The 26,492-nt window shown below is 44.6% G+C and overlaps 1 protein-coding gene across 2 annotated transcripts; it reads right to left on the bottom strand.

Moving 5' to 3' along the window:
- Window positions 1–27: 27 nt before the first annotated feature.
- On the bottom strand, window positions 28–26,163 carry abl1 (c-abl oncogene 1, non-receptor tyrosine kinase). Of its 2 annotated transcripts, none has more exons than XM_076086560.1 (11): window positions 25,853–26,163; window positions 8,260–8,424; window positions 7,265–7,560; window positions 5,839–6,129; window positions 5,544–5,628; window positions 5,158–5,335; window positions 4,402–4,586; window positions 4,064–4,216; window positions 3,882–3,971; window positions 3,601–3,729; window positions 28–3,417 (listed from the first exon to the last, which is right to left on the bottom strand). In XM_076086560.1, exons 1-11 carry the CDS (start codon window positions 25,977–25,979, stop codon window positions 1,751–1,753), a joined length of 3,366 nt encoding a protein of 1,121 aa, XP_075942675.1. In that variant the 5' UTR covers window positions 25,980–26,163; the 3' UTR covers window positions 28–1,750. The 2 variants fall into 2 exon arrangements, with proteins under 2 accessions (XP_075942675.1, XP_075942684.1); XM_076086569.1 differs by having other exon boundaries at window positions 5,839–6,111.
- Between the last annotated feature and the right edge of the window lie 329 nt (window positions 26,164–26,492).

Raw genomic sequence — 26,492 nt, 5'->3', positions numbered from 1 at the left:
TACTGAAGAAAAAGATCACACACGTGATGTATTTCAAGTAGCACAACTGCTTGTTATTTTATTGCAACAAAAATTGCACCAAGGCTAGAGAGAGAAACAAATAGGAAAAACAGAAAACGTATTTACAAAGGAAAGCAAAGTGTCTACAAAATTGTTGAGGAGGCTTAGACGTTAAAGATGGGTAGTGGTGGTGGTGAAGGAGCGGAATAAAAAAAAAAAAGAGAGCCAACACTGACAGTACCATGTTGAAGTCAAGGCAGCTTGCAGTTGACTTGTGCAGTCAGATCGGGCACATAGGGGTGAGGCGACTACAGCACGGATACTGAGGATGTCCAACAGTTACTGCCGAGCATGAAGGAACGTATGATGGTACAGTGGAATTTCATGGGCTCTTTTACTCTACAATGGTCAGCTTCTCACTTATTCATCATCTTGTAAGACAGCAAGTGACAGATCCATAAACATTTCAGTCCAGTGTTTCCCCCAGGATATATATATTTCGTTTTTTTCTGCTGGGGTGGAAAGGCCTCTGAAACAGCATTTGGGCCCCTCGTGACATTAGCCCTCCAACACTAATTCTCTCAAGGCAAAAAGAGTCTCTTCAGTGGCCAGAAGAAACACTGTTTCAGTCTGTGATCCCTCTTTGCAGATCAAACAGCATGCTGCTGTAAGGCTGAGCTGCTACTGGTGGCTTTTGTGACTGGCATGTATAGAAAGATGGATCAGTTTCATAAAAATAAGACAAAAAGGTCCAGTCTAAAGGACAACATAAAACAGTCGGATCCACTAAGTAGCAGATCGTGCACCCTGGTCCCTCTCCAGTACAGACTGGAGACAATAGATTTTTGGTATGGCAATCACACATCGAATACACAAATCAACACAACGATCCACAGTTCTGCACATGTGACGTGGCAAATGTAAAACAGCTCTGCCACTAGTGTTTAAGGCACTATGTGTTACCAAAGGTGAAGGCCACTAGCTTGTTCCGCCTCATTTGCTTGCTCCCATTATTATTTTATGGCACATGGTTGCAAATACTGCAAAAAAAAAAAAAAAAAGCATTCATACGGAACAATCACTGGCAAGTTTTCATCACTCCGCACACAACCAATCACTGATGAAATGGCACAAAGCAATGCAACATGTTGGGTTGTGTTGGACAGAGGCATCGGGTTATAACACTGCGATTCCAGAAGCCCCCTAATTCTTACAGGTGACAATGGGAACTATGACATCAGTCGTTTAAAGTCTTAGAAAGGCACCCGAGAACAAGGTGAGGTCAAGTGTTTTGTTTTTGCTCATTGTCGCATCACTAACAGTGATGGAAACAAATACCACAGGCCTCTTTTCTACTGGTGTCATCAATAAAGGGGAAGAAACAACTAGAATACATAAGACATTTCAAAAATGATTGGCTGAAAAGTCATGTCGGTAAAGAATTGGCCCCTCGCCTCCCATAAAGGCCAAAAGACACTGTTCGTTCGTGGTTAAGGCTTTTCAATATTGCAAACTCTGTCTGACGGTGCCGACAGAGAGGTTCCATCCACAATAACCACAGGCTTAAGAGTTTCAGAGCCAACTGTTAGTGTGAAACCTACACTCTGCTGCTGCTCTCCTGCAGGCTTTACCCTCAGATCTGCAACACGAGCTCGGCATCTGCCGCAGTTCATGCTCTCAGAAAGAAAAGGGTCGTCTTAGATACAGTTCATGTCAGTTTTTCATCTTGGTAGTTGAAGATTTTATGGCGCTACCTCTGAACAATGTCACTAATCTCTTTGACGGAGGACAGCAGCTTGCTGAAGTCCTGCTGGGCGTTGGCGCCCCCTGTGGCGGTTGGGCAGATCTGCAGCTCGCGCAGGCTGTTCTCCAGCTTGTTGATGGCCTCGCGGAAGGCGAACTTGTTCCTCATCTGCTGTATGGAGTCGACGTAGCTCACGCAGTACTTGGACAGGTTCTTGCCGGCCTCCAGCACGGCGCTGTGGCTGCCCGTCTGCTCCGAGTTGCGGCAAATGGCAGCGCGGAGCAGCTCGGTGCCTTCCAGCACCATCTTGCGCGTCACGGCCGAGTTCGGGGTGCGCTCGGCGGCCTGGCGGGGAGTCGTCTTGCGGAGGGAGCGTCGGGTGTTCACCAAGGGGATGAAAGCAGTGGGCGAGCTCAGGTCGCCCGGGGAGGTGAGGGAGGAAGAGAAGCCTCCGAGGCTCTGGCTGGAGAGGGAGGTGGTCACTGAAGGGGAGGAGGTGGAGGTCTTTAACGGTTGAGGTTTGGAGGTGGAGCCCAGGGGCAGCTTCTTGGAGCCCTCACTGAGGGGTGAGCGGGCTTGGTCACTGGCAGTGGTTGTGTGGTGGGGCTCTGAGAGACAGGGGAGGCCCTTAGCTTTGATCTCTGAGGTGGTGGATGAGGGGAGTTCTTGCGTGGGGCTGCGGGAAATCTTGCCCGTTTTGGCATTGGTGGGCGGTGGAGGAGGGGCTGGTTTGGGTTTCTGTAACTTTCCTCTTTCCCTGACAGATGACGAGTCCACACCGTGCCTGTGTCTGCGGGCCCTGCACTCGTCTGCAGCGGCCCCTAGAGCAGGGAACACATTGGGCTTGAGAAGCTCGGCGTGAAGAGCGCTGGTCTTGGAGTTTTCCAGTCCCGGCAACCCTGGTCTCCTGACCACCTTAGGTGTTAATGCCTGGGTACTGGAACCAGGACTAAGATCGGCGTCTCTGCCTAGGAATGCAGAGGACACGTCTGATAAGGTGTTCAGATGTGGCGGGGGAGTCAGGGTGCCCTTTCGAGGGGCTTGCTCGCCGGTTCTCTTGCGTGGCAGAGCTGGCTTGCCCCCAAAGGTGCCCGAGTCAAAGTGGCGCTGGCCGAGGTCTCGCGGCAGAGTGACCGACTTCCATTCAGTGCCATCTGAGCTAGATGGCATGCTGGAGGACCAAAGAAAACGCTTCGAGTTAGACATGGATTCCTCCTCACTGGGCGGTGTTGTAGCCGCTTTCCCTCCGGGGCCAGGCACCGCAGGAGCGCCCTTCTTCCTGGGAAACAAAGGTCCCGGGTAGGTAGGGGCCCCGTTGGTGATGCCCGCCGCGCCATTATTGTTACTCAGGAACTTCGCGGAGTCGAGGCCATGCGTGATGTCATTAATGGCCAAAGATGCACCGTTGTTGAAGCCGTCGCTGTCTCGGAGATCTGGAGTCGCGCCCCTCCTGTCAGGGTGGACGTCCATCTCTCTGAAGGAGGAACTGCGCTTGGGTGGAGCAGGAGCATTCTTTTTCTTTTTCTTTATGAGACTGAGAAAGCCACTGCCTCGTGTCTTGTCCTTGTCTTTGGGTATCAAGCGGTCGTCCTCATTCAGGTTACTGTCCAGTGGGGGGCGCTCTTTCCTGGGGAGCATGGGTGACGACACAGCTACCTCCGGCTCCAATGGGTCTGAGGAAGTGCCCAAAAAGAAACAGGAGATCATCAGTGATAAAGAAGAACACAATACTTTTACCAATTATCAAACTAAATTTACAAAACACTTGGTACTGGATACTTGAAAATGTATTTACTATTTTACAAGAAGTTGCAGCAACAAGGGCAAGAGGTGCAGTGGGTGTGATTGTGTCTCACCTGGACTGTCTCCATCCCGGTTATCCATGTTTTTGCGTAGACTTCTGGTTTTGGTGGGCAGCTGTGGAGCCTGCTGGATGGGACCTAATGTTGCCTTCTTCCCTTTCTTGCCGAGTTCCTTTTCCACCTCTGTCAGTAAAGACACAGTTGAGATTCAACCTACCTTTTCACATCTTAATAGCGAAGACAATACAACCATTACAAGAGGGTATTTGTGTGGATAGTAAAAAGTAACGGCCACAAGTAAAGGTGCTTTGGATATCAAAGAAAGCAGAACTGACCATCTGAGATGCTTGACTCCTGGAACATGGTCTCGAAGGCTTGGTGCGTTTCAGCAAAAGACGGACGCTCTGAGGGGTTCCACCTCCAACCTGACAGGAAGACAAAAAAAAGAAGGATTAAAAGGTCTAGAGTGCTAGAGTGCTTCTAATCGTATTCTGGATCGATCAGTTTTGCTACTCACAGTCCCTCATGAGCTCGTAGACCTTCTCGGGGCAGCCCTCCGGTCGGTCCATGCGGTAGTCTTTCTCCAGCAGCTCGTACACCTGGGACAGGTCGATGCCGGGGTAGGGAGACATGCCGTAGGTGGCGATCTCCCACAGCAGCACACCAAATGCTGGAGATGTAGGCACAAGACAGCTAGTTGTGCTATTCATACAACAATCAACAACAGAAACATGTCAAGAGCTAAATGACTGGAATGTAAAGCCACGGGAACAAGTGTTTTCCCTTGTTGAATAGGAACCTGAAGCAGGGACATTGGGAATACATTTTAGCATTTCGCGATGACATCAAACTTACCCCAGACATCAGATTTAATAGAGAACTTGTTGTAGGCCAGACTCTCTGGAGCGGTCCACTTGATGGGGAACTTGGCCCCAGCATGAGCCGTGTAGGTGTCTCCAGTCATCAGCCGGCTCAGGCCGAAGTCTGCGACCTTTACCAGGTGGTTCTCCCCGACCAGACAGTTACGGGCAGCCAAGTCCCTGCAAGAGGAGAATGAGTGAGGAACAGTAGGCCGGGGTGGAATCCGGACTTTATAAAACCCTTAACAGTAAACTTAACAAAATAAATGCATAAACTGACTTGAACATATAGCCATTAGTAGGACAAAACAACGACAAAGACGAAGTAAGAAAAATCAATAGTATGTCTTGTTACAACATCAACTGTAGTGTTTGATTCCTACAGATGTGTTTGTGTGGCTCAGAGTCACAAGCTGAGTCTTGTCAGGTTTAAAAATTAAAATGCAGTTTAGCAAATACAAAAGACATAAATCATTGCTTCTAAGGGACCTTGTTAAACGTGCCAGAACAAACGAGCTATCCATCAACATGGGCTTGAGTGTGATACAAGTCAAGAAAAAGAGTAATTGAGATTTAAGGACAAAGAAGATGTTTTCTTTAGTATTTGAGCAGCTCTGACTGAGACCACCAGACTGCCTGACAAACCTTTGACAACGAAACCTGAATTCAATTTACTCAGATTCACTACTGTGCGACCTCTTTTGATTTCATTTAGACTGGAAAAAGGAAGAGTAAGGTCCCCGACACCCACCTGTGTATGAAGTTTTTTTTCTCCAGGTACTCCATAGCAGAGGAGATCTGTGTGGCCATGTGGAGCAGCACCACTGCATTGACCTCCTCTCTGTTGCACTCCCTCAGGTAGTCCAGTAGGTTCCCGTGGGTCATGAACTCTGTGATGATGTAGAACGGTGGCTCCCGTGTGCATACACCTGCCAGGCAAACAAGTTAGCAAAACAAAACACATCACTATTTACTGCATGTAGCATGAAAATATACTGCTGCACTGAACTATAAACTATTTAACCTGCAAACATGAGTACATCTGCAAAAAAATCCTGGTTAATAGTTCTTCTGAGCCTAAAAATAAAATCCTCTCTTCAAACGCAGGTTATAGGATATAGATATAACTTAACATACCTAACAGTTGTACCAGGTTGGGGTGTTTGATCTCTTTCATGACAGCGGCCTCCTTAAGAAACTCCTCCACCTCCATTGTATCCTCCTGGACAGTTATTGGCAAAAACAAAGTGAGCAAAACCATAGGCTGGTTGCAGTTGCATCCATACAACACCAGGTGGTAGCGTTATTCAGCCAAATTACAGATTAACAGCCGACAAAGTGTTGATATGCGACTATCGTAGGTTGACTAGACATACGGCCTTTTCTCATAATGTCAAATGAGCTCGTAAATAAAACTAGATCTCGCCGTTACCTTGAGTGTCTTGACAGCCACGGTGAGGTTGTACTTCTTCCAAACGCCCTCGTACACCTCCCCGTACTGGCCCCCTCCCAGCTTGTGCTTCATGGTAATGTCGGTGCGCTCCATCTCCCACTTATCGTAGTTGGGAGAAACCCCGTAGATGGTGGGCTTGTTGCGCTTCGGCGCCGGGTAGTGCAGCGTGGTGATGAGGCCGTCTGACACCGTGGAGTGGTGGTGCACCAGCTCCGCCAGCGTGTTGAAGCGGCTCTCCGACGAGACGTACAGCTGGAGGAGAGAGAGATTCTACATTTGAGTAGATGTACACGAGAGGTCAGTTCAGTTTAGGATATTGACAGACTTTTTTTTTAGCAACTAACACTTATTTCCTAAACCAGATATCTGCCATAGTTTGGGATTTGGGATTAAGACAAGATCAATTATTTTCAACTGAGTAAAGTATTGATAAAACAACAAACATTTTCCTCATAAAGAACCGTCTTAAACCATTCAAAACTCACACGGCATTACTCAGGAAGCTGGTGGAGGGAAGGATATTGGTCAGGGCTCAGTGGACAGTCTTTTCCATTGTCCAAGTCTTACATAACCCTAAAAATTATTTGCTCTACAATCTGCACTGTGCATTTCTTTACTCGTGAACGGGCTCTTTGAGCGAGCTGAAGGCATGTGGAGGAAAAATGGAAAAGAGGATTTAATGGTCGGTTGGCTGCTCCACTGGCTTAAACATTGACCGCTTACTAAATTAAGGGGAAAAAATCAGCTTGGCTGACATGTAGACCGTAGTTATTCAGAGCAGTATTAATCACAGAGTCAGTGCGAAACAAAGCTGCAGCTCGGGGGAGTACTGAGGTAATCCTAAATTATTGGAGAAGTCTATCATACCAGACTCTTGAGTTGTAGCTCAGTGAGAGGATGGAAAACAATATGAGATGGGGAACCGGGTGTCTGTGCGTGCGTGTGTGTTCGTGCATACTTGGCTTCATCTGTCTGTGCTAATGCATGTCTTAGCATGGGCGTCAGTGTCTGGCTGGCCTTCGCGTCTGCTGGCCATGAGCAGCACAGCGGTGGTTAGAGGCATTCTTGTCATAGCTAGCGTTCCTCGAGCTAGCTCACCTCTCTGCCTCACCGACGGGAGGGTGACACGGCCAGAATGGCAGCAGCTTCTCCATCAACGCAGCAATTTGGGGGAATCCCACAGAAGAAATTCAGCTGTACATACAAATACGCCCGACACTTTCTTTTTTTTTTTACCATCAGGATAGGGTACCCTGCACCTTATTAAAAATACAATAACCGTGAGCACCAGACACCCTTCCCTCTTTCCTTCCCTAATCACACCTTCATCATTAAGTAGACAGAAGTTAATCTTGGTGTGTGTGTGTGTGTGTGTCTGTGTGTGTGTGTGTTTCCTGATAACTACCTTGCCGTCAGACGCAGTGTTAATCCTGTAATGGTAGACTCTCCCCTCGTACCGCAGAGAAATGGACCTCTGGCCGGGGCTGCTCTCGCTCTCCCGCACCAGAAAGCTCCCGTTGATGCCCGAGCTGAGCAGGTACTCTGCGGCGTTGCGTGACACGGGTCCATGGTACCAGCTGTGCTTCTCCAGGCTGTTGACCGGGGTGATGTAGTTGGATGGCACCCAACCCTGGCCATTCTTGGTCTGTGCCTCGCACCACTCGCCGTTGTGGTTGTAACCCAGCACACGTAGCTTCTCTCCTAGTCAACATGTGAGATTATACATTTCTTTTAATTATCAAGGAAGTAACTTGTTGGCTGCATACTCATACTTGTATAGTTACAGCTCACTCCTGTGATCTCAGAGAGAGAATTTGCAGGAATTCACTGCATCTAATCTTTTCCACCAGTCATTTGTGACCTTGACTAAAGAAATGCACTTCTCTACATTAGTTGAGATGGGATAGAACAAAAAACTTACTTTAAATTAGCTCAAATTAGTTATTTATCTGGCAAATGTTCCCGTAAAGTAAAATGAACCTTTTCTGAGCAGCTATTCATATTAGAGTGAAGTGGAAAGTATCGTTGAACATGACATTTTCTTGTTTATTCCGGTGCATGTGTTCTCTCCTTCCTTCCTCTGTTTGTCGGTGCGATCCATCTGCGGTATTGTTTTATTGTCGGTTCAGAAGAAAAATAACATGTGTGAGACCATCGTCAGGAAGTGAGAGTCAGACAGGGATGAAGACAGAGAGGGAAGGAGACAGGAAGTCAATAAGTAGATCCCCAGTAAGATTCATAACCTTATTGAAACTCTCATCCCTTTTTTTGTCATTTCCAACATCCACCAAGTGTGACAGTTGTCAAAAATGTAGAAATCCATAAAATGATTACCGATATATTGATTCAAAATGTCTGAATCGTTCCTAGTTGAGCACAAACTACTCCATATAAACTAACCTTTAGTAATGCTGAGTGTGTTGTCACCACTGGCCACGAAATCATAGAGTGCGACAAACAGGTTGGGGTCATTCTCGCTGGGTCCGGCCAACAGGTTCTCTTTGGAGTTCCAGCGGGCCGCTTCGGTCAGACCCTGACTCTCAAAGTCTGGTCTCTGGAGAGCTTCTGAAAAAACAAAAGAGAGAACACGTGCAGTCAGATAAACCTGTGAGGGAAAACATGAAACAGTGCAATGCTGAGGGGAGAGCTGTTGCCGTTTGTTTGGTCTGCAGAAGCACTGGGAGGAGGTTTTCCCATACAGTTCTACACATGTAGGATGATTCAGCAACAATGTCAACTGCCGCCTGACCATGTGTCATTTAAATTCCTCTATATGTCCATCAACCGGGCCTCGCTCCAACAAGCAGGGCATCAGCTGTGAGCCCAACACGGGATTAGAGTACAAAACCTGATCATGTGACCCACTCATGTTCACGCCGTCTTTTTAACTTTTCATTTCCTGGATTATCCCTGCTTAGTATTCACTTTCTTTAATACGGAGACAACTAGCACTCATCAGACTGTGAATCTTCACCGTAACTGTAAAATGGATGTGCTTGCACTCGCAGGTAATGAGCCTGGGTTAATTACAGACACATCTGGAATTATAGCAATTTTAGAGCAGTAACGCTGACGTCTAAAATGTGGAAAATGGAAAACAATGACGAGAACCGACGACAATTGTGTTTATGGGGAAGAGAGACTTCACAGAGGAGTGAAGTGAGGAGAGATCTTATAACTGCTGTTTGGCCTAAACGTGAGCTTTATTGTGTGGCTTGCTCAGCTGTTGTCACACATGTTTTAGAGGCATCTTATATTTCATCCCCCCAGCTCACAACACCCACATCACTCCAACAGAGACAACAGGCTACAGCTGCACGAGGTTTTCACCTTCCATTGAGAATTTCACACTGTGGAAGACATGAGGAGGAGGTGTTTCAAATCACTTTGTAAGAAAACAGCAACAGCACATAGTACACAGGGCCATTAGGAAACCAACCAAACGCATTGAAACTGAACTTGAGCTTCCAACTCTCCACAATAACAGTACGACTGGAAAATTGGATTCAACTGATGATGTCACAAAGACACGTCACTTTCAAGGCTGTTGTGAAAATGTGATATTTTGGAGATTCAAGCTTTTCATCATATGGTGGAAAGCACTGGAGAAAAGTCCCCCGGTTGCTAAATGTAGCACATTAGGACTTGCTCACCACTTTTATTGCAGAAGTGGACGTTAGTTGAGAAAAAAAAATAGACAGATCTGCATTGTGTTTCTGCAAAAAAATAAGGAGGTCACCCGATGTGTCTTATGCACAAACATTATGCATGTAGAAGGAGTGCTCATAAGGTCTGTCTGGTCTTAAAGACTCAGCTCAGCCAAAAATCATCCGAAACCCATTTACTGTACCACAGCACAACTGTGATGTATTCACAATTTAAGGATTATTACCTTGGCATGGGGATAAGGACGATGTGCTTGAAGTAAAGGCACAGCTGAATATGTGGGAAACACAGCAGCGGCTGAATAGAAGAGTAACATGTACCTCTCTGGTTGCTTTAGGCTGTAAGCAGCTACGGGTACACTCAGGGCAAGTCTATTTCTAAAGCTGTCGTCAACAAGGTAATTCAGGTTAAATTGAATTACATTGCAGCCACAGTGATGTTCAAGATAATAAGTAGTCCCAAGTTTAACTTAATAAAGTGCAGTGGCAAACAGAAAAAGGATAAAAACTGAGGTTTGGAGCAGATCTCAAGTTTGATCCAGATATGTGCTCGTCCACGTTTAGTTGTGACAGTCAGCAGACGTGTCCCAGACAATCTGACCAACCCCAGAGTTTGATCTGAGAAGTGATGGGATCGACTCCTCTGGTCTCGATGCTCCTGGACGATTAAGTCCACAGCGTGCACTGTTATTGTATGTGAGCTCATACAACAATCAATACAACATAGTTCTTTATTTCCGCATTGTCAAAATGAATGTTAAAAATCTCCAAATAAAACTACACAGTGAAACTCCAGCAGCCGCAGAACTCGACTGAAGAGCAACATATTCAAAAGAAAGTAATTTCCCACGAGACATCTGATTGCACTGGACAGAATTATTAAACTAAATGGAAACTCCTCCTCCTTCCTGGAACTAGTTGGGGGGGGTGAACTCATTGGGAATCGCTGCACCGTTATCTCAGTCGAGCCAAGCTTAAAAACAAAATCATAAAACCAGATTGTGATTGATGTTGAAATCATTTTAAATACATTTCCTGTCAAAGACTAGATGTTTAATGAAGATAAATTCAGTGTGTTATAAACATTCTTTGCCAATTCTGTGTGACAGTGCTGAACACAGACGGAATTGATATGAAATATGATTAATTAAGTTTCGTACATGAAGTCTAGAAGTGTGCTTCTGGGAGTTGGTGTGTAACCCCGAGTGTGTTCATGTTATTGTGTCCAACCCAGCTGGAGGAGCTTTGGACAGTTGGAGAAGATATGCGTTTGCGAGTTTCCTCAAAGAAAGAAGTAAACAAAGAATTTGTAGCACGCGAGACTAACTAGTATTAACCCCTACGGAGAGGTAAACAGAACATATGTGGCCCAAAGCCGGTCACATGACAGTGTTGACAACATGCAGGTATCAGTGTGTTTGGAGGCTAATGAAGGACTTTCACACAGCTTCATCTGCGAAAGTTAGACCCGCCAGCCTGAGCACGCTTAGACAATCAAGGCCAAATAGGGAACTACTTTAAGGTCACAAACCTGCCATTTTGGCTTTGAGAATGCGCCAAATTCAATTTCATCTGGAGCATACTGCCAAGCTCAGACTCTCACATTTAGGTGAGTTACAATGCTAAAAACAGGCCTGTTGCATTTGGAGCAACAAGCATGGGTATTCCCCTAAGCGGGCAGAGATACAGGTGAAGATGTGAGCAAATAAAAAGACAGACTGTACATCTAATAGTTCAGAAACAAAGATTGTAGGCTTAAGCTGAGGCCAGAGATCACGTAAGATAGAAAAAGCTCCACGAGGCAAGATGCAGAGCTGAGAGCCAGCAGGACATACCATGTGTCCAGAGTCTGGCCCGGCCATAAAGTGTGTGGGCAGCGCAGTCGAGCGGCCAATGCCACACATGTCCACTTCACAGGCCACACATACCACAGCTCTCTGTGAGAGGGCAACAGCACACTGACACATGGACCACGACAACACAGGCTCCAACCAGAGGAGAAAATAGAAGACGTCTGGAAGAGGAAACTACAAAGATGCATAACAGAAGCTTTTCTTTGGTTCCACTTGGTCCTGGTAAGCAGGAGAGTCTTGCTCGTTTTGATCCTAGTCATCTTAAATTTGTTCATTGACACCTTGGATGGAAAAACAAATGCAACTAACCAGCAGTAGTCTGGGTCCAAAACCATGAACTTATTTGTGGTCCTCAGTTGGCCTCAGTCCTTAACCTACATATTTATGAGTGATGAGATTCATATCTCTCATATTTCTCTTGCATCACCTGTCATCACCTGAGTGGGAGATGGTGGAGAAGAAGATGAACGGAGTCAGATCATAAATCTGATGAAGTTCTATCCGCCGTGGGAGATATTATGGTATTGACATGATGTTCAGACCAGAGCCCAGTGCAGGGAAATTGATTAGAAGGCAACTACAAATTGGAAGAACGACTGTTTTCATCATTTAGAATAACAACACGATGCCATACAATATTCATATTGCATTCCCCTGCTGTTATGCTAATAAACTATCTTCATTCTAATGATAATAATCAAAAAGAACATCTCAGCATGAGATTCGCTGTGCCTTGTACCATATGGTCTGGAAATTAGAGACTCTTTATCACTGTCATCCACTTCAGTGGGGAGCGTACCAGGACTATTAACTCTATTAAATCATTTGGTTGCACAATATCTGCACCGAGTCTTCCATTGCCAATCAATTACTATGTTGATCGTGTACAGACTCGATGTGCCCTGGATTTCTCCAAATTGCCTTGTGCAACTTTTATACATCACAGGCAAATCAATTACCCACTTCAACTGTGACCAGCGCTGTGTAATTAGAAGTAATGGAAAAGAGGTAATCGCTAGTCTGCTATACTACAAAGAGTGGGTGAAATATATAGATCCACGTTATCTAAATCTGTTACAGACGCGATGAACAAGATGTGCCGGGACATAGAGACGTGGAAAGGAGCGGAGACTGAGATTAGATCCCCTCAGCTCATAAACAAGAGTTAAGTGGGACACGACCAGGAGTCAGATTTCCTTGTATTCTTTTTCCACTTCTTTCCTCTTCAGCTAGCCAGTGTGTCTGGCTTCCCTCACCCTCCCCTGTGCTCACTCTCTGCTTCCCCCTCCCCATTCTTGTGTTTCCACACAACTGTGTTACACTGGGATATTTCATCTTTTATCCTTCCCAATGTGTCCCCTAAAGCCCCTGCTTTTTTCCCCACCTTTGTGACATCCGTACTTACATTTTTGTTTATATTTCTCCAAAGTAAACTTTTAAAATCACGGCTCGAGGCTAAAAGACGGGACGACAGCCACTCGCAAAGTATTCTTACCTTCCAAGTAACAGCTGGAGGAGGACGAGAGGCCTTTCTTAGATTTACACCCCACCAATTTCAGGCAAATCTCCAACATTTTCATTTGCTTTCTTTCCCTTCCCGCTTGAAAATGCTGTTTGCTTGTTCAAAATCAGACGTCCCTTCGAACGTTTCCCCCTCTACATGTGTCCAACGGGAGAAAAGTTCAAACGCAAGACAAAAACTGACAAAAGGAGAAGCGGCACCGAGCCAGAGTAGGTTTTGAAATGTACTGGTTCTCTTTTCCTCAGTCCTTCCAGCTGCTGTATATCCTCTTTTTCCTCCACACGAAACAGGAAAAAGCAGAGTCCGCTGTCCGGCAAAAGTCTATCAACTTTCTCTTCTGAGCGTCTCCATGTTTTTTTTCTTCTCCCCCCCCTTTTGCTCTTGGGGTTTTGGTTAGCTCCACTTCTGTAAGACACACCGACGATCCAAAAAGGCGCAGGTTTTGGTCCAAAGAGCTTGTTAGACCTGCAGATGTGTCAGAGGAGTGGGCAGTAGGGCGGTCTGAGCGGTGGCCATTCCTCTCTCCGGTCCTGAGCGAGTGTGTATCCGAGGCACTGGGACTACTCGTGCTGCAGCTGCCAACAAAGGGCCTCTTTCAGGCTCAGCCTGCTGCACTCAATGACATCAGCTGAGCCCTCCCACCTCCAGCAGCAAGCACACAATGAGAGGGAGAGACCGCTATCACACACAAGCACTCACCGAGAAGAGCACAAACACCATCACCCAAACATTCACGCCGACATATGAGAGAAAAGCTGCGTGTGAGACCGAAGCTTTGATTGAAGTTTGGCTTCAGTAGAGGCCTTAAACGGCTCTTCCTTCCTTCTGTTGGGAGTCATGAGATGATTACAAGAAGCTCCTCCTCCAACTTTTAAACCCCCCTCCCCCCCTCTCCTTCTGCCTCTCTCTCTTCTTTTTGACCATGCCCCCCCCCCCCCCTCCCCCCTCCTCCTCGCTCTATTCTGAAATGTTTACAGGTTGAGGAGTTAAAGACAAAGCTAAAGCTCTCAATGAAGAGCAGCTGACAAAGTTCAACCTTCAGCATTCTACTCTGGACTTCACACACACCACTCAAACGAGAAACAAAGTTAGCAACATATTTGGATTCATCAAGTTAAGAACATTAATGTTTTGATCTTTGGAGAAACATTGTCTGACCGTGTGACTTTAGACAGCGGCATTGGTTTCGCCATATCTGGAAGGAATCGTTGGCAGAAGCGAAGCTGTCTTGCGAAACACAACTTTAACAAAAACAAACTCTTTTCTGTCTTCTCTCAGATTTAGTCATAAAAATAAGATAAACAGCTGTTCTTAGAAATACGTCAAGAAATGTCAATGGCATCTTCCAATAAAAGCAATGTTTTGACTTCTGTGGCTTCTGCACGCTTCTCCCAATGCTTGATCCATCTCAACGTCTGAGCTCAATCAAGGTGCACCTATTGTTCTCTAATACTTCTCTGAAACTTCCTTATCTCTTCTGCTTCAGCTAGCCACAGCATATATCCCTCCTGCTTAAGTTGTGTTTAAATTCTACTAAAATGTTTCTTCTCCCTGCCTTTATTACAGGACAACACACGGACTAAATTACAGTAGGCCTTCTACAGAGACCGTCATTAACATCCATACAGTTTAATGCAATTACAAAACGAATGCTGCATTTGTCAGACAGACTATTGAACAGTTTAATCATCTATGAGGCGTAATCTATTTCATTGCAGGATATTGCTATGTGTTTCTGTTATTTTGTCCACTTGTGTTATATGTGCCCGAAGATCAAGATTGAAAACACAAAAGCTTTAATCTACTGACTATGTCTGGCAAATATTTTAACATCACTTCAGAGATAAGAAGCCCAGTGAAGAGGGTAATTACATAATGGTGGGAAGCCAGCTCCATGATGACACAATAACACAAACCAGTTAACTTGGCTGACCTGGTGACTGGTACCTCCAATGAGGGAGCAAAAGCGCTGACTAAAAAGATACAATGACGCTTTTTGTTTCTATCATTATGATCAAGTCTTTGTGTCTGTAGCTGACTTAAAGAAACTTTATGTCAACCGGTAGGAATACTTTGCAAATATTGTTGGAAGACAATTATCTGGTCATCTGGTTATCTGGTCTACTTGGCCAGTAATACAAAGAGAGGAAAAGAGGACAATAAACAGATGTTTCTGAAGACAAAAGTGATTCATGTGCAACATTTGAGACAAGGAGAAATGTGATAATAGAGAAGAAAGATACGGTCATGTCTGTCCTACAAGATGCAGGCAATCATTGCCTACATTTATGAGCAAGTTTGCTAATGACTGGGAATGCATCATCAAGGGTTCATATAATGTGTGTTATTATGACTTCTGACAGTTGGAAAAGACCTTCAACTGTGGGAAAGCATAGTTCAGAAAAAGGTGCTCTGGAGTCGTCAAACTATTCCCCGATCAACAGCTGGCGGTTAAGATTAAGATTTTCATTTTGAACTGGGAGGAATCCAAACTATACGCATTCTGAAGTACGTCTCAGTCGCTTCTCTAGTAGTGACCTCAATACCCTAAGCATCCAGTCACATGGCACCAGGCCCTGCATCAACGCTGCAGTGCTGGTATGGCAAACATTTGTTTCCTCTCATGCACCACCCCAAAACGCCAATTAAGAAGAAACGCAGGCTTCCTCAAAACTCTGAGAAAGGCCCATTAACTTACCGCAGGCACAGAGTGTTGGGGAGATGAGAGGATGAAGAGAAAAGGAGAGAGAGAGAGAGAGAGAGAGAGAGAGAGAGGCTATAAAAAAAAAAATGGTGGAGGAAAGAGGGGAAAAAAGGTTGCAGATGGAGAAACATGAAGCACATTGTTTGGAAGTGAGCTCATAGAAGAGTTGCTCGCTTGCGTTTTATAATCCGGGCCGTGTATGTTAACAGTTAGCTGACGTACATCCACCCATGGGATGGATTGTGGCCCTTTCCCTCTCATGTACACCTCTGCTGCTTTTCTGATTACGTTCTTGAAATCTGAGGCTGCAACTGTGTTACGATTCAAACTATACCGGCGTTATAGCCTTTAGATGATGTTGGACATGAATCCATATTTTACATGTCCCATAATCATGTGGTCTTGCACATTAATAAACAGCTAGATTTAGCCATGCAGGCTTATTTTCATCTGCAGTCCGTTGCAAGTCCTAACTATCAATTATGAACCGGGGCAATACTTTTACACTTAATACTTTTATTAAAACCAGAATTCACTGAGCAATAATTAAGCTCAATAATTCATACGATTACATGATTAACTGCTACCAACATCTGCTATGAACATTCTGACATGTGCCAGGCAAAAGTAAGCTATTAACGTATATCATTAATTAATACTTGGTACGAGGATATTGTCTTTAAATGTAACAATATTGGAATGATATTTAAGGACTGCTTGGTTTCTGTGCTACCAACTCCATGCATGAGGACACACACACACACACACACACACACACACACACACACACACACACACACACACACACACACACACACACACACACACACACACACACACACACACACACACACACACACACACACACACACACACACACACACACACACACACACACACACACACACACACACACACACACACACACACACACACACAATCTAATGACTCAATCCTGTACATCCAAGTCATGGAACAGAAGTCATTAAAGTTTAATTTAATGACTAAACAGAGCAAGCTTAATTACAGAGGAGGACAAGGGTGGGAGACAAACCCGCGAAGGTTCCCAATAGTCATTCCGCACATGGTTCATCATTCCACTACATTATCTAACCCAGCAGTCACAGCAATAGTAACAGCCAAGAGTACTTAAATATAAGACGCACACAAGAAGCAGGTATGTATGTGGCGTATGGATGAACGTGTGTGTGTGTGTGTGTGTGTGTGTGTGTGTGTGTGTGTGTGTTTACTCAGGGCCCGCTGGAGAATGCAGCCAGAGTGTCTGAGGCGTGCAGACCAGCACATGAGGTTAAGGGGTTTAGAGTTCCACATAATTCTCCACTTAGTATTGTCTACAGGGAGAGCGAACACTTCAGAACAAAACAGTGGCTGCTCTGGTTCAAGGTTAAGGCTCCAGCATCAGCCCGAGATGGTAATAAACTTACCAGTGTGGACAACGTGGGGAAACTGAATATTAGATAAGCAAACTTGCCTTAAGCGCATTCAAATATCTGCTAAAAGCTTCTGATGTGCAGAAATCAACAATGTTCTTTATGTTGATTCTCAGCCGGCGTGTTAGAAGCAAGGAAACAGAGAGACTGACCCGGAGGTCATGAAACACATTTGATGATGAAATACGCTATATGTGCACGCTCACACACAAGCTCTCTCTCTTTAGCCAAATACTCGACCCGTAAACAGTCGGCTGTCAGCTCAGCTGTGTAACCATCTTCAAGCCGGGCGGGCGGAGACTGAGGGAGTCAAACCCGGCCGACCTATTGGAGCGCGACTGCAGGAACCATTTTGCCATGATGACAGAAACAAAAATAGGGCAACACAAACCAGGTGACTAAGCAGAACTCATTTCTCCACACGATAGACCGCGATGTAGGCCCAGACAAAACTACGTGGTGCCAGAAATATGCAAACCTACAGAGAAGAGAAATGTATGGATGCCAGCCCAGAGTTAAAATTTCATACTTTGAGCAAACAAGAGAGCCGGGTCAAATGCACAGAACTATTCATCACTTGGTCGGGGGATAAAATACCCCCCCGCTAATCATCTGTGGAAATTAAGAAGGCAAAAGAAAGCCCAGACAAATGAGCTCTGCTCTGAAATAACAACCTGTGTGTGTGGAGAGGAGAGGGTGCTAATCCAGTCATCTTCAGAATTTGCCTAAACTAATCATTGTGACCTGGAGTGCTGGAATAAAAGCTCAACTGTTTTATGTCCATTGTTTTATGAGTGAGCAGACTTGGGGAGCCAAACTCTTTCAGGACGGGGGAGAGAAAGCAGAAAAGAAAAGGGTGTGTGTGTGTGTGTACGTATGAGTGGGAGGTTTGCACTTCTACAGTAATAGAAAGAGAAAGCCAGTATTCGGTTAATACTTTGGGTCTAATTTATAAGTTCAACCGCATAAACAGACAACACCTTAATAAGAGCAGGCAGAGAGGCTGTTTTTACTGACTATAAATGTTGTTGAGATGTTTTCTAGATGCCTGGGGAAAGAACCCATATGTCTGTATGCCCACTGGGGGGTAGAAACATAAACAGATAGTATAGAAGAGTGACTCGGGCTGCGACGCTCTGGGGCTGCAGCAGCAGAGCTGCTTCGGTTCTTCGTCGTGTCTAAGTGGATCCAGATGCAGCGAGCGAAGCGGGCCTCCTCTTATAGCGCTATGAAGAGGAGCTTAACACAACACAAAGGGACAGGACAAGCATAGCAGTACTGTACGGGCTGGACTGGTGAGGGGAACACAAACAAACCAGAACCCTTGTGTCAAATCATGAACTTTAATCCTGTAATCTGCACGGGGAGGCTCTCTGACCAAGAGCCATACATGGCTGACATTCTTACAAAAAAAGACAGAGCTGGCAAACTAGGTAGCAGGTTGTCTGCAGAGAAAACAACAGCTGTGTCTGGAGCTGGGGCTGCCTGCTCGGGCATGGGGTGGGGAACAGGGGGTGGTTTTTTCTCTGTGTGTGCGTGTGAGTGTGAGTGTGCGTGTGTGCTTGGACCCGGGTGGCAAAGAGCTGCCACTTTGCATTCCTAACCCAACTTGGAGCTTCTCGGTATGCATGTGAGTGTTGTATGTACTGTCTGTGTACGATGGACAGATGACCAGCAAAGAGAAGAAAAAGGACATTTTAAACAATTTAGAAGTATATCTAGAATTGCAACTGATACATGGGTGGTCAAAACAGAAAAAGATGGTTCTGTAGATAATTATTTTCTTGTCAGAAACTGGGCCTCTCAGGCCGAGGTTTCATAACATTGTTGCAGACGCTGAAGGGAATCGAAAAAACAAAAAGCAGGGTGAGAGTCAATGACTCAACAGGACTGTTTGTCCTAACTCTAACCTAACATATACCGACACGCTTACACTTTCAATTGTTCTGTGCAAAACACTTTGTACCTCATGAGTACGGAAAAGCTTTGGTTTAAGCATTTGGTATTTTTTTTCCCTTTTCAAATAAACTTCATTACAAGTGGAAGATCATTTCTCAATCTTAGCATTTAGATGTTTTTTTGCAGCAATTTAATTCATTATAAATGCTTCCAAATGTTTTATTTTTATACATCATCAAACCAGAAAACAGGTATGGTGCACGGCTTTAAATTTTACGGACTACAGAAGGATGGACATCCCTTCGTGAACATTATTTGTGTTTTTAACACAGTATATAAAGATATATAGGGCAAACAAAGGGAAGCTAAATATCAACCATCCATAACACACAGTGTCATGACTTTGTCTTACATGAAGACAATAGTGGGCGATTGCAGTTAACTATTAAAAATGCACAAGACAAACCCACGTTACCATTCTGCACAACAAATACACATATGATCTCAACTCCTGCACTCTGAAAGCTGACAGTAGTCTTGTATACTGTAATATTTTGATGGCTCCATTGTTGCGTGCTGATTTACTTTAGCCTCATTCTGTCTCTAGTCCTCGCCGTCTATGAAACTGTTCTGCGATACGTAAAATCCATATGAAATTTTTTTAAACTAGAATGATAGCAAGACAATTAAATAGAGAGACAATGTCAAAAAGGAGAAAAAGAGGAAAGAGAAGGGAGAAAAGAGGGAGGGGGGGGGGGGAGGGAATGGGATTGCACCAGTTATTTGAGGGAGGAATGCAAAAGAGGTCACATTCTTCACTCCACTGCTGTGGCTTGCCCTACGTTCAACTCTCTCGCTCTCTGTTTTCTCATAGTAAAAATATGCATTATTACTCAACACACCTCTGGTGCAACAGATCAAACACAAACACAAGCTCTTCACCAGAAAACAGAGTGGACCGGCTCAAGAGGCAAAGAGCACACGGAGAGAGGCTGTCGGCCGGTAATCTATTGATGTGGTCACGCTGACCTGGCGAGTTAATATGTTATATAATAGCTACTTTTCATTCAGGAATTTTGTCACAGGAGAAAGAAAAGAGGTGTGAATAATGACGTTACGATGGCTTCAGTTTCAGGGTCCTGGTGTTGTACATACACTGTCATGCTTTACTGGGACACTTGGATAAAACTGAAATGGTATAAGCAGAGGTCAAACACCATAATGATTGTGCCTCCTCTTTGTAAACCACTCCTATGCAGACAGGACTATAATCAGACAAAACACATTAATCTGGCTCTGGTTTTCTGTGGGATATGGATCATGTGTGTGTTTTGTACTACCTTGACTTAATCATTCAGAATATTTCAGATCTCGACATGAGAAAATACTGTGCATTTGTCATGCTTTGTCTGACCAGAATTTAGGTCCTTGTGGACTCTGATTACAGGAGTTAAAAACAAGGAATTTGTGAGACATGAACTACCTTGATTTATAAAAACAGCTGTTTTGACTGGCCATCAGCTAGGGTGGTAATAAAGAGGACTCTTTCCAGGTGGTCAAAACTTGATGAGAGGGGAAAAGACTTACTAATCAGCAAGGTGTCAGCCGGCAAAGGACAAATGTGTGTCTCTCACACACTCTCTCTCACACACACACACACACGCACACGCACACACACACACACACTTCTCAGAATGCCATCACAAAACACCATCAAACCACTATCAAGGTTAAAAAGTAAACAGATTAGATAAGGCAGAAGTCCTGTCACTTGAGAGTCACACAGGGTCTGTGTGAGCATGCGTGTGTGTGTGTGCCCATTAGTCTGGAGACATGGCCAGCCACGGCTAAGGACAAGCCACCAGGGACCTAACAGCTGGCCTGAATGAGCATTACTATGAGGCGCCTGCTGCATGGGTATGTAGGTGTGTGTGTGTGTATGCATGCACACACGAAACCCTTCCTGCCGTCTTCAGAATCCACAGGGATCATGGGAGGAGATTTAGTGTATAGACTGCATAGATTCCTCGAGTTCCAGCCAAGAAAGAGCCAGACAGACTAAAACTGAAATGGATTCACTTACTGCACAAACGCTGCTGCAGGACACACACACACACACACACACACACACACACACACACACACACACACACACACACACACACACACACACACACACACACACACACACACACACACACACACACACACACACACACACACACACACACACACACACACACACACACACACACACACACACACACACACACACACACGAGATGAGGGGTTTGACTGCCTAACATTGTCCCAAAATACAACTCTTAAAGTACATTAAACACTAAGGATGCACCAATCAGTGTTTAATTGATAAGCAGTGTGTGTCACTGTGTGGAAGTGGCTGGGATCATTCTTTTATGTGTAAGGCAACATCAGGCTCGACTTAAACACTGCTTTCCTAACTTTGTCAAATATGTAACTAATAAATAAATACATAGATATAAATGTCCTGAATTATCCGATACCAGATCGCCCCATTGTTGCAGAGAATCGGTATCAGACCGATATCCGTATCAGTCCGATATCCGTATCAGTGCATCTCTATTGTCCACCATCACTTAGAAACTGAAGCCTCTACATAGTGAAATGGATTAAAAAACTTGCAAGTCAAAAGGCTTCTTATTTAGTTGCTCATGGACTGTGAACTGGTGTGCTGTGTTTTCCTGTTTTCTGCCCTGTACATACTGCTCCAGCACCCGATGACCCTGAATAGAAATGAGCAAATAGAGACAATGAACAAGGGGGGTGTCGTCTTCCTTCATCCCCACATTATAATGTGCCTTGAACATACTTGAAGCTCTGCCAGTCTAGCCTCCAGGCGTCACACAGGGGGAAATTGAGGGGTGCAGCTTATGAGTAAGATAAGTCTTGTTGTGTCCGTACTGAAAGCGGTCCAAGCGAGAAGCAACATGCCAGAGGACCCGACATTTTCTGTAACCCAACTCATCTGGCTGATGACCATAGGTTGGCACTGTGCTCTTCTTGTCGTCTACAAATTAAAGCTGGCTGTAGTAACACGAGGGCAATCAGTGGCTCAATCACACGCCAAAACCGCTGTTTGTAAAAACCCTGACGCTGTTTCCAGCTGTTGTTGTTGTTTTCCAGTCGTTTTAAGGGATTTACAGCCTATTGTTTAAGCTTCATACAAAAGGCAGTTTCATCAACAAAATGAATAAACAGAGGACGACAAACTCTCTTGCATACCTGTATTGATGTGATGCATTCAGAGTTCAGAACCTCGTCGCATTGTTTGCATTAGAAGTTGAAGAACTGAAACTACATTTCCTGAAAGGCGATATAGTTGAATTAATGGACTCCTTGCATGTCCAATTTCCAAACGTTTAAAATACCTGTGACATATAAACGTGCAACCAGGATCAGAGCCTATGACGCTTTGCACCTAACCACTCATGAACTCAAATATGGCAGCCAATTAATTCCAATGAAAGATGCTCACGAGCAAATACGTCCAAAAATAATTACACTCGTCTACCACCATGACTGACAATCACACAATCACACATGCACATCAGTGTCTTTCTCTAGCTGAGCCCCAATGCACACACGGGACATCAGGACATGGACTCTTGGTGGCTTTTAAATCTGTATTGGATCTAACAGTTTATATTTGAATGATTTAATGACACATTTTGAATGTGTGTGCCTTCCTGTATAACAGGTAAAATATCGAGGATAGGTTTTTTAATAAGATGCATCAACAGTACTAGTAGTTGCATTAGTAATAATATTATTTTTGAATGGATATGGCATCTAGGTGACAATAGTCACCCTAATAAAACACATTAACCCCATAAATAAAAGCGACCACCAGGGGGCAAATGTCCTTCAAACCATCAAATGTAGGAACAGCAACGACTAGGATAACTCAAAATCAGACATATTACGATTCACTTTCCTTTGAACCCTCCAGGTCCCAAATCTGCTTTCCTCTTTCCTCAGTCAGCCTTCTTCAGGGCAGGGACACAAATGCAATGCATCGTTCCTTTGTTGCATACTTTTACCCAGCAATTCCACTTCCTGCATACTAAAATGAAGGGAGGAAGGAGGGAGGCGCATCCAAACGTCACCTTACCGAGTGTAATAACCACAGCAACCTCTGACTAAAGCAACGTTTATCCTGGTAGTAATCATGGTTACACAATGCTGCAATTATTATATTTCAGTTAAATTACTTTTAACTGAAAATGGCAGTGGTTTGGAAGAGGAAAGCTGCAGTATAAAGCATAGATATAATGGATATAATGGATGGCTACTAAACTGTAAAATTGATGTCAATCTTTATAAATAGGAGTGGCTGAATATCAGCAATCACCACAGCTGAACACATATATCGTCAATCCTGGGTGTGTTTTTGTATCTACAAGTGAACATAACACACAGGACCAAATTAGAGGAGAAAGAAGGGATCAAGTACACTCTTCTGTTGTGCTCAGACCTGTTTCTTAAACAGGCCTGGTAACCTACCGCAGCTTGTAATCTAGTCCGCGATTGATCTCGTTCCATAGTTAGTGAGATACTAACTTATCTGGAAATACAGTGTGCGAGTTATGGTCCCAGAAATGTACTACCCTGCTCGCTCATTATGAGCTGAGCCAGCGAGCCGGTGAGATCATACCTCGGTGTACAGTACACAGAGATGCCAAGAGCAGAGACAGGTCCTCGCTTGCCCTCCGCTGCCTCCGTCTCTCTCTCTCTCTCTCACAGGCAGCTGCATGCCGAGGTCTGAACCCGCCCGCTGAGAAGCAGCATGGCGCTGGCTAAGCCTCGTGTTAACTAGCGGGGGCTCAAAAAAAAACACATAAGATGTAGAATCATGCTGTTGATATTGCCCTCCTTGCTCTATGACTCACATCCCCCTCTCATAGTGTAACCTGCTCATCGCAGCAGGAAAGGGGAAAACAAGTACGTCCCGTGTCACTGACCCTTTGCCAAATCCGATCCATTTACCGGCAAATGCTTTCATCTGTTTTCCTGACCCTTCCTGTCCTGTCCCCCTCCGCGTTATGCAAGACTTATGAGTCAGTGGAAAGTAGTTGCAGGCATCAAGTTCCTCTACCTTGGTTGTATTGTGTGCGGCTATTCCGGGCAATAAATTAAGGTAAAAACCACCACGAAGGCACTTTCATGAGCCCAAACTAGTAAATATCAAACCATTGACGATGAAAACAAGAAGTGAAGTAACTGGCGATGTAACCACCGGTTTCATTGTGTTATGATTGAAGCTACTAAAGTCTGCTTTCTGGCATGCTTGCTTTAAATGTTGTCATTTGATTGGGAAAAGAACAGACACATTGCTTTATATGAACATGGATTAACAGATACACAACTCAAGGGAAAACCATCCCCCGGTAAGACATCTATCTAAGTGTAACATGGAGGATGTCAGTGCTTTGCAGAGCATGGTGAGGCTCGGTGCCAGCAGCATGCTAACCTTCCACAGAGGCAAAAGAGGCTCCTTGAGGAGGGCAGCGTGGGCGTGATGAGCTCAATCAGGCAGCGGCCATGTTTCAGGTGGATCTGTGGCTACTCTGGCCGTGTCCGATATCATTCACGAGCAATTCCAGGTATCCTTTTATCCGGCGGCTATCTAAACTTGCCTTGCATTTTGAACACAGCTGTTTGCTGCCACAGACACAATATCGCTTTGTAGTGCACACTACATACCACCCTGTGTACACACAGGAGGAGGCACTGCTGAGCTCTGCCACATCACAAAGCCTCCTTTACACCATAGATGGGGAGGTGTTCTTTCTGGTTTCAGACTTCTTCTTCATCGGTTCCTCCTTCAATGCAAGCTTAATAAGGGCAGGGCTAAGGACGGGGGCCGGCTCATCTTTTACTGTGTGCCCTATGCTTACAGCTGGAAGTGCATTACCATAATGTAACATTAATTTACAATGTTTCAATCTCTTAAGACCTCTCTCTATTATGAAACTCCTTTGTTTAACAGTATAATCAAATGTCAGAAATACAAAACAATGCTGGACCCTTGTTCATTTCTTCGTAACAAACAGATGGCTGTGAAATCTCCGACCACAGGATCAATAGACTAACCTAATATACGTGCATCAATACCAGTGCGTAACTCAAACCACTGTATGAGAAACTATCCATTTACATCCTTAAGGAATATCTCAAAACCCCACAATCTGCTTGTTATTTTATCACGACGTCTTAAATTTCATATTGACAAAAATATGTCTCAGCTCGCATTTATTCAAGGTAATGTCAACATTTTTTGTATTTCTTACATATAAAACAAAAAAAAATTAAATCACACTCAATTGGACAAGTGTCAGACAATCGAGACAACAACAAAGACCAAACAATGAACCAATCAAAAACAGTTCATTAAAAATACCATCTCTAGGGTCACCCTGTGTCAAAATGGATGGCAAAGAGTGGCTTTGTAAGATATTTGTAATATTGATGTGTGGTGATTTTGATTATAAACACTTAAAATGTATTATTACAGTCTTTTATTCAGGTGTGCAAGCCACAGTCTCTATGATGCTGTACATCTGTACAGTCCTGCGATTTCTAATTACATGCAACATCTTCTGCATGTTGGTTTCTTGCAGTGAATAAAAGGTACGATGGTCAAACCAGTCTACTTGTTTTTATTGTGTAATTGACTTTGTTGAAAAGTAATGTTGCAAACAGACTAAAGGAAGCACAAGACAGAAAGGTGTGTAAGTCTTATATGACAACATTTTCCATTAAACACATTTATAGCACTAAGTAAACTGATAACAGCTGGACAAAAGACATTTGACAACTGACCTTACAAGGGTCTTAACAGAAGTGTTTGTTCTTACCGTGCACAGCAAAAACGTTACAGGGCTGGGTCCCATGGCGTGACGACTCTCTCCATCCCCCCTTGATGAAGGCCGGCAGACTAGGTCTCCTCTGGTCCCCTACGAACTTCCCCGGCTGCTGCCCCATAAGGGCAGGGTGCCAGGCCGCAGCCGGGACTCTCCAAACCGGACTAAGTCGCTCACCGTCCAAAAGTTGGTCAGCAGGCGGGGACGGGATCGGGAGAAGACAGGGACCCCTTCTCCTGGCTCTGTCTGTCCTCTCCTGGAGTATGGGTGCTGCGGGTCAGCTGTGCAGATCCGGTTTACTCCAGTACGTATCAGTTTATCGGGCATTAATGGATCCTGAGTGCTTCAGACCTCAAAGAAGGGCATTTCAAAGTGATCTAGAGAAGTGGGGAAAAAATAATAATCAAGAATCATTGATGATTTCATTAAGTTTTCAATATGAAAACTGCATTAAAACACAAATTGTATAAATGACACTGGCTTAAATGTACACTGCAAACACGCTCCCAACAGTGTAATAAAGTGCATGCTAGGGTTGATTAAACTTTACAACTAATGCAGGAAAAATTCTCAAATAAGTGTGAGTAAACTTGTGAAAAGTATGCTCTTGTTTGGTTTCTAACTGTCCTTCAAC

The sequence above is a fragment of the Anarhichas minor genome, unplaced genomic scaffold (genome assembly GCF_050575085.1).
Source record: "Anarhichas minor isolate MPS153535 unplaced genomic scaffold, ASM5057508v1 ptg000002l, whole genome shotgun sequence".
NCBI classification, from domain to species: Eukaryota; Metazoa; Chordata; class Actinopteri; order Perciformes; family Anarhichadidae; genus Anarhichas; species Anarhichas minor.
This window is presented reverse-complemented; position numbering and strand designations above follow the sequence as displayed.

Coding starts and splice junctions, on each gene's coding strand:
- abl1 (XM_076086560.1), bottom strand. CDS start 25,979: ATGGGGCAGCAGCCGGGGAAGTTCGTAGGGGACCAGAGGAGACCTAGT. Junction 6,130..7,264: donor ACACTGCGTCTGACGGCAAG/GTAGTTATCAGG, acceptor ACTCAAATGTAG/AATCTCTCTCTCCTCCAGCT. Junction 4,217..4,401: donor TATTAAATCTGATGTCTGGG/GTAAGTTTGATG, acceptor CTACATCTCCAG/CATTTGGTGTGCTGCTGTGG.